General features: G+C 42.8%; 1 protein-coding gene across 1 annotated transcript in view; it reads left to right on the top strand.

Moving 5' to 3' along the window:
- LOC124717213 (zinc finger protein 135-like) overlaps positions 1-4,608 on the top strand; it is a 182,080-nt gene extending 177,472 nt beyond the window's left edge. Inside the window, exon 7 of the mRNA XM_047244000.1 lies at positions 3,507-4,608. Within this exon, the coding sequence (XP_047099956.1) occupies positions 3,507-4,167 (661 nt within the window). The 3' untranslated portion in view covers positions 4,168-4,608. The remainder of the gene's footprint in view (positions 1-3,506) is intronic.
- Positions 4,609-9,402: the final 4,794 nt, after the last annotated feature.

The following is a 9,402-nucleotide window of genomic DNA, read 5'->3' on the forward strand; positions in this document are numbered from 1 at the left end:
TCCAAAACCATAATTATTATTGTTATCCCATGGGCGATTACCACTCCTTCCAAAACAATTACCTTTTCATACGCTATTATTGCCATTGGAATTATTATTATTAAAACCTGATCGGTTGCTGTTATGCCCCGCATTATTGTTTTCTCTGATTGTACGTTGTTTCCTTGCGTCATCTTCATTGAATATGAATTCAAGTTCTCTTAAAATTTCTTTAAATGGCTGTATATTATCTCCTGCCCTACCAACCAGTAACTGCCGATAACGTAACGGTAACTTCACTCTGCACATCCGTATCAAAAATGGTTCAAATGGCTCTGAGCACTTTGGGACTCAACATCTGAGGTCATCAGTCCCCTAGAATTTAGAACTACTTAAACCTAACTAACCTAAGGACATCACACACATCCATGCCCGAGGCAGGATTCGAACCTGCGACCGTAGCAGTCGCGCAGTTCCAGACTGTAGCGCCTAGAACCGCTCGGCCTAGTTCCCCATCACTGTATTGATAATCTAAACACTGACTCTTTTTTATCATTTCCTCGAAAAATGTAACAGGTTTCTTTTGCCCTGAATTTTCGAACAACTCTTTCTATAATAACTCATACTTTATTGTATTTTGTGTTTCTGTGGACCAGTATCGCTCCAAGAATGCGGATTTAAATTGCTCATACGACTGACAGTTTACAGTTACGCTTTGCGTGGATTCCGCAATTGCGCTGTCCATATGCCCACAAATGAAGTCAAGTTTATGGCTAAGTGGCCAAGGCTCTGGTAAACCGATCTGAAATTGATTTATAAATGTTCGTGGATGTAAGCCGTTCCCGCTTTCTTTGTAATGTTGAAATTTTCTGACTGTCAAAAAGTGATAATTGTCAAATTTTCCTCTTTCACCATATCGCATTTGTGTTTACACAACATTACTCGTTCCCTTCAAATGTGTCATGTTCTCTTGTACTCGTTCTACCACATTTGCGTCTTGATATGACGTATTTATTTCCCATCTAGCATCGTATCTACTTAGTGGTGTGCAGTTATCTACACCGTACCGTTGCTCGTGTGTCGGACTGAAAGATTCGTTTACATTTCCTGTTAATGCTTCAGTGTTTTGCCTTTCTATTATATTCATATTGTCTTGGGGCCTATAACCTGTTGTACTGTGACTTGGAAACTGCACAATTGGTACATGTGTCGCCGCAACTTGCTCTGTTCTAGCGTCACTCGCGTACGTTCGGAGGGTCGGCTGCCGCTCCGTTGGAATCGCGCGTTTACCGTTTCTCGCTCCCTTGTCTGCTGTGACCGCACATCACCTGCTTCGCTCACCTGTGTTAATTGTTCTTTTCCTGCTTTATTTTGTTTCGGTTCCGTAATTATGGACGCAATCTCTTGCGTATATGCGACTGGAATTTCATGACGTTTTTGTGTTTCCGCTACTGCTACGGACAACTGACTTGTTTATTTCTGGATTGCACTGTACGCAAAAGGTAACTGAGACAGATAGATATTGAATGTAGGGCAATGATGTTGTCCAGAAGGGAAAAAAGGTGTAAAGAAGGAATACACAGCCAATTACCATGTGCTCACCTAGTTCGTAACTCTCAAAGTGTCTGTCCTAAAAATGGCTTTGTTAATGGTGCAATAATATTTCAGCAAGAAACATGTAATATGCACCGCAATATAAACATAACATAGTTCAATAAATTCCCATCTCAACACACTAAAGTTAGCATAAATAAATAAAAAATAATAATAAAAGCATGTGAATCCAGACGTAACGCAAAACATAGCAAAATTCAATGGTTAATTTACCAATATATGTTCTCAAATTTTCCCTCGGGTATAAATTGGTAAGCAGCACTTGTATTTTCTGTGCCACATTTCGCTTCATCTGATGTTTGTGTTTCTGTTTAGTTAGGACATCCTGTGGTATCTTTCTCTCCAGTTATATTCTGATCTGTTTCTTTACCTCCACGTTTTAAGGCAACTCGCACCCTTAATTCATTATTAGAATCGAAATTGTGTGAGTTTTCAACTCAAGCAAACTAAACTTTCCATTTACATACTCTCTACCTGAATGTAATTGCGAAGACGAAACTGATTATTTTACAGTCATAATCAAACATTTCACATCAATTAACATCATTCAATTCATGTCCAGTTGGACCTTTTCTGTGAACTGTACACTATTTACAGATTTTTTCAAATACACTGTCGAAAATAGAAGGTGTAACACAATATAGCTCCAGTCTGATATGTATCAAGAATGCGAAACTGTTAAATGACGTGAGGGGTGTTAAATGACTAACTCATCCTGAAGTCGTGTCCATCATCGCCAGCAGGAGGTGTGCCTGCTGCTGGTTCTCTGGGCATAATGGCTGGACTATTCTTGGCACATATTGGGTAGTATTAAGCCTTTGCCTAACACTTATCAAACCACTTCTTTTGTTGTATCCCGCATATCCCATAGTTTCCGAAATCACGATTCCACGAATTGGAGAGGTATGCATCTTGAAATCCACCGCTCTCTATGGCTGCTCACCAATCATCTACAAACAGATTGGAGTCGACCTGGCCGCCGCAGACGGAAGTAAGACTCATTGCTGAAACCACACAGTGGTGCTTTATGCACCCCTGGAACCTGGATTTACACCACACTATCTATAGTCTCTAGTCTGTGGGAAGGTGTCGCTAATAAACGACCCATGACAACTCAAAATCTCAGCACCAAACCATTTCCCAGGTTGACCTTCCTGTAACCACCCGCTGTCGTTTAAGTAGTTTATTCCAGGTCTGTCGCGGTGTAAGTAGGCTTCTCATAGTGGAACGTGTGTTCCACGGCCCGTCACTTTGTGAGACATTTTATCTACTGCTCCACAACCAAGCTGGCATCGTTTGTAGTAGTTTAAACAATGTTTCATAGTCTTTCTTGACACTGGTGAATTCTAGTTGTTAGGATAATTAAGAAAAAAGTCTTAACATGCCCCAATATATCTATGATCTACAACAAAAGGAATATATGAAGTTACGTATTTGCGACACGCCATAGGTGAGTTGTGGAATATAGACTTTGATGTACAAGTTCACATGCTATACATTAGAGTTCTATGGCTCCCATCAGCCAATTTCTTGTGTCTGCTGAAGGAATGGTTATGGTTTGTGGCATCCTGTGTTTTCACTTTTCAGTAATCCCACTGTCAATGAATTTTTTTATACCTGGCTTCTGTGAAGTACCGTGTGACAAATTTTAAGCCTCTTTTTCCCTAAATATCGGGTACATATGGACTCAAATCTCTCTGTTGCGTCTTCAGAACGCCATACAATATTCTGTTAATTTAATACTGTGTATTCCTAATGTGTGATCTAGTTTGCAGACTATGCTATACAATGTGCATTTGTGGGGAACGTTTGAGACATAAGATGACCTCCCATATGGTAATATAATTTTTTATTTCTAGATTTGCACTGTTTTGACAATACTTTCTGACACAGTTTTCTCCATTTTTATGCAGCACCAGCCCTGTTGGCATCGAGGACGCCAAGAGTCTTGATGGCAGCTGGAATTTGGTTACCAACGTTTCACAGGCTGCAGGAACAGGCTACAAGATACAATACACCACCAAAGAGAAAGTCTCCTGCGGGAATAAAAGTGGTACAAGTTGTCTGGTGCATTGTTGTGACATTTGTAAAAAGATGTTTGCAAATTTGAGGGACCTGAAGGATCACACATGCATGATCAGATGTACCTATCATTCGTGCTGTGTGTGTCCCAAGAAATTCGCAAGGAGGAGTGATTTGAAGAGGCATTTCCTTGTGCACACTGGTGAACGCCCGTACAGCTGTGGCGTCTGCGGCAAGACATTCTCGGAACGTGGCACACTGAAGCGGCATGCGCTCTTGCACACTGGTGAACGCCCGTACAGCTGTGCCGTTTGCAGCAAGAGATTCATCCAACATAATCAATTGAAGCAACATTCGCGGTTGCACGCTGACGTAGGTCCCCACATCTGTGGTCTTTGCAACAAGACGTTCAAACATAAAATGTCCCTGAAGCGGCACGCGCAGTTGCACACAGGCGAACGCCCGTACAGCTGTGCTGTCTGCAACAAGACATTCACACAACTTAGTTATCTGAAGCAGCATTCGCTGGTGCACGCTTTCGGACGTGCTTAGATTTGTGGTGTTTGCGAGAAGACACTCGTGGAAAACAAGCATTTGAAGCAGCATTTGTGGTTTCGCACTGGTGAACGCCCTTGCAGCCGTATTGTGCGTCATGATAAATACAGGGTATCAGCAACCTGGGGGAATACTGGACCCTGCACACTCGTACTGAACCATACAACTGCTGCATATGTCAAAAGAAATTCTCATCTAGTTGCATCCTGAAAAAACACTTAGTTCTTCATGTGATAGAACATCAATACCCTTGTGGTATGCTTCTGTAAATATTGGCAACAATGTACAGGCTAGAAAAACATTTATTTTTGTATTTTCGTACACAGGGCAACTGAGAACTGCCTGAAAACACACTTTGTGAGAGCACAATGACAGCATCTACATTGTGCCATAAGACGTTGAAGAGTAAAAATGGATTAAAATGCTTGTGAATTCTTAGAGTTAGCGTTTTTATTATACTTTACACCATTCTCAGCCTTGATCATGGTCATTCCCATTTCAAATGGTTCTCCTAAGATATAGTTAAGTAGTTGATGTTGGTGATTGATTGCCATAATCAATAGCCTCTCATTTAATCAAAACAATATTAAATTTTTTTTAAACCCAAGTGTCGACAATTCTTCAGATAACAAGAGAAATCTGTCTGCGCCTGATTGAGAGTGGGTCACTTCCCAGTCACCCGAATGGTAACAGTGGTTGACCTGTTGCATGGTTGCAATAATTTGTGTTATCGTTTCAGATTCTTCTCACCTTTTGAAATAGCCATTTTTGGAAATCAGCAGGTCTGTCATAGGGCATAGTGACCTTTCAAGCAGATTTCCAATTTGTTGAGACACTGACCTCCATGAAGGAATGTAATGCTGCCACCTCTACATTACATGTAGTCTTATCTACATCTTCATCCATACTCCGCTAGCCACCTGGCGGTGTGTGGTGGAGGGTACTTTGAGTACCTGTATCGGTTCTCCCTTCTATTCCAGTCTCGTATTGTTCGTGGAAAGAAATATTGTCGGTATGCCTCTGTGTGGGCTCTAATCTCTCTGATTTTATCCTCATGGTCTCTTCGCGAGACATAAGTAGGAGAGAACAATATTCTGCTTGACTCCTCGGTGAAGGTACGTTCTCGAAACTTCAACAAAAGCCCGTACCGAGCTACTGAGCGTCTCTCCTGCAGAGTCTTCCACTGGAGTTTATCTATCATCTCCGTAACGCTTTCGCGATTACTAAATGATTCTGTAACGAAGCGCGCTGCTCTCCGTTGGATCTTCTCTATCTCTTCTATCAACCCTGTCTGGTACGGATCGCACACTGGTGAGCAGTATTCAAGCAGTGGGCGAACAAGTGTACTGTAACGTATTTACTTTGTTTTCGGATTGCATTTCCTTAGGATTCTCCCAATGAATCTCAGTCTGGCATCATTCCATTTTAAATCACTCCTGATGCGCACTCCCAGATAATTTATGGAATTAACTATTTCCAATTGCTGACCTGCTATATTGTAGCTAAATGATAAAGGATCTTTCTTTCTATGTATTCGCAGCTCATTACACTTGTCTGCATTGAGATTCAATTGCCATTCCCTGCACCATGCGTCAATCCGTTGCAGATCCTGCTGCATTTCAGTACAATTTTCCATTGTTACAACCTCTCGATATACTACAGCATCATCCGCAAAAAGTCTCAGTGAACTTCCGGTGTTATCAACAAGGTCATTTATGTATATTGCGAATAGCAACGATCCTACGACACTCACCTGCGGCACATCTGAAATCACTCTTACTTCGGAAGAAAATAAAATGGTTCAAATGGCTCTGAGCACTATGGGACTTAACTTCTCAGGCCATGAGTCCCTTAGAACTTAGAACTACTTAAACCTAACTAACCTAAGGACATCACATACATCCATGCCCGAGGCAGGATTCGAACCTGCGACCGTAGCGGTCGCGCTGTTCCAGGCTGAAGCACCTTTAACCGCTTGGCCACACCAGCCGGCTACTTCGCAAGACTTCTCTCCATTGAGAATGACATGCTGCGTTCTGTTATCTAGGTACTCTTCAATCCAATCACACAATTGCTCTGATAGTCCATATGCTCTTACTCTGTTCATTAAACTACTGTGGGGAACTATATCGAACGCCATGCGGAAGTCAAGAAACACGGCATCTACCTGGGAGCCCGTGTCTATGGCCCTCTGAATCTCGTGGACGAATAGCACGAGCTGGGTTTCACACGATCGTCTTTTTCGAAACCCATGCTGATTCCTACAGAGTAGATTTCTAGTCTCCAGGAAAGTCCTTATACTCGAACGTAATACGTGTTCCAAAATTCTACAACTGATCGACGTTAGAGATATAGGTCTATAGTTCTGCACATCTGTTCGACGTCCCTTTTTGAAAACGGGGATGACCTGTGCCCTTTTCCAATCCTTTGGAACGCTACGCTCTTCCTGAGCCCTACGGTACACCGCTGCAATAAGGGGAGCAAGTTCCTTCGCGTACTCTGTGTAAAATCGAACTGGTATCCCATCAGGTCGAGCGGCCTTTCCTCTTTTGAGCGATTTTAATTGTATTTCTATCCCTGTGTCATCTATTTCGATATCTACCATTTTGTCATCTGTGCGACAATCTAGAGAAGCAACTACAGTGCAGTTTTCCTCTGTGAAACAGCTTTGGATAAAGAGATTTAGTATTTCGGCCTTTAGTCTGTCATCCTCTGTTTCAGTACCATTTTGGTCACAGAGTGCCTGGACATTTTGTTTTGATCCACCTACCGCTTTGGCATAAGACCAAAATGTCTTACGATCTTCGTATGGGTGGTAATAACAAAGCACATAACAAAAAAATGAGAAATATGTATGTGATTTTCCTATGAAGACAATACAGCAATACTTATAACATGTAGCCTGAAGTGGCGTAAACAAGAAAAATTGCACGATGGCTCTTCATTGAATTCAACATCAAACAACACTGATAATTTCTTACATATATTTTCCTCCCTGATTGTCACAGACCTCATATTCACGACATTGTACATACATATCATCCAGTGCAAATGCTAATGACTAAGTGGGAGAAGCTACATACTTGTCATTATGTGCAAGTCATGTTTGTCATTGTGACCTGCTGACTCCGTATGCAAGTGGTTATGGTGGGAAAGCTTGGTTGTGCTGCAAGCGGTCGCTTGCGACTAGTAGTGGTTGATCTTCTTCTACAGGGAGTATACGATCCGGGAGAAAACCGGGAAAGCCAGGAAATCTTGTAGATTGTAATTTTGACTGGTAAGGACCGATACTCTGACAAAGGATATTACTGTATCCCGCTACTGCAGAATAATACTGCAGCAATAATACATGAACGAGAGAAAAAAACGAAAATAAAACTTAAATCGTAAAGGAGATGTGCCATATACTATAACAAAACGCAGGGCTCATTCAAGCGTCTGCCAACAGCAAAATGTGTCAAAGGCTTTAGAAAGACTATGCAATGCTTCAGAACAACAAATTGCCTCCGATAAGCGCGACGTCACAACTGTTTACATGAGATTCCTTTTAGCAGTTGCTAGCGGGCTTCTGCGCATGCGCAGTTCAGTCGCGTTTGGGTAGTACCACCTTCTCCCGCTTCTGGCTACAGAAAGGTGGCTGTTGGCTGTGTAAGCAGTCGCAGCAAGCAGCTTTCTATGATACCGCGAAAAACTCTGCTGGAGCGCCCAAGCTGCCAGATTGACGCATGCGCATCTAGGAGAGAGAGGGAGGGGGACCGAGGTATCTGACCCGGGTGGCAATTTCGTCGGGGGGCGCCACATTTATATTCTGGAGGGGAAAAATCCTTGTTTCACAAGCATCCACATCCAGCACACGTTGGCCTATCGATTATCCACATGATTTGTACACGTATCCCTGCTGGTTTTAGAACAATTTTGAACACATCCTAAGTTGATTTTTGAAAGAATCGTAAACTGATTTTTGAATGCGTGCATAGTGTACGTCATGTGCCTGTCGGGGGAATCCTCGTCGCATCCAGAAATAAACTTTCCTGCAGACAAAAGGGGACGCGGCTATACGAGCTGAGCAGAGTAAAGCCGTACGGATGGTGCCAGTCGCCGTGGGATTATTTGGTTGATTCGGCTTGCGAATGAACAGCGTTGTTATAATTATTAGCGAAATCCACAGAGTCAGACTACCAGAGTGGAAATAAACGACCAACAGGTAAGAAACATTACGTGTTATCTTCTCGGTGTATCCAAGAAAATGAAATTTTGTCAGAAAATTTTTGGCCAGATCGCTACACTAGTAAAGACCTGTTATACACTCCGGCTAGCAGCCGCTTAAGTTCTATTCTGGAAGCAGCGCGAAAAACGCGTTGTACAAACATGTAACAACGCAACCGGAGAATAATCGCGGTGTAGCTAAACTGGTGATTCTGGCAGAGTCACTGAATTTAACCGGCTAATAAGTTTTGAGAATGGTAGAAATATATTACTGGCCACTAAAATTGCTACACCAAGAAGAAATGCAGATGATAAACGGGTATTCGTTGGACAAATATATTATACTAGAACTGACATGTGATTACATTTTCACGCAATGTGGGTGCATAGATCCTGAGAAATCAGTACCCAGAACAACCACCTCTGGCCGTAATAACGGCCTTGATACGCCTGGGCATTGAGTCAAACAGAGCTTGGATGGAGTGTACAGGTACAGCTGCCCATGCAGCTTCAACACGATACCACAGTTCATCAAGGGATCGAATGACAGGTAGAGCCACGGGTCGTAACACATCTGAAATGTAACGTCCACTGTTCAAAGTGCCGTCAATGCGAACAAAAGGTGACCGAGACGTGTAACCAGTGGCACCCCATACCATCATGTCGGGTGATACGCCAGTATGGCGATGACAAATACACTCTTCCAATGTAAGTTCACCGTGATTTCGCCAAACACGGATGCGACCATCATGATGCTGTAAACAGAACCTGGATTCATCCGAAAAAATGACGTTTTGCCACTCGTGCACCCAGGTTCGTCGTTGAGTACACCATCGCAGGCGCTCCTGTCTGTGATGCAGCGTCAAGGGTAACCGCAGCCATGGTCTCCGAGCTGATAGTCCATGCTGCTGCAAATGTCGTCGAACTTCGTGCAGATGGTTGTTGTCTTGCAAACGTCCCCATCTGTTGACTCAGCGATCGAGACGTGGCTGCACGATCCGTTACAGCCATGCGGATAAGATGCCT

The sequence above is a fragment of the Schistocerca piceifrons genome, chromosome 9 (assembly GCF_021461385.2).
Source record: "Schistocerca piceifrons isolate TAMUIC-IGC-003096 chromosome 9, iqSchPice1.1, whole genome shotgun sequence".
Lineage (NCBI taxonomy): Eukaryota > Metazoa > Arthropoda > Insecta > Orthoptera > Acrididae > Schistocerca > Schistocerca piceifrons.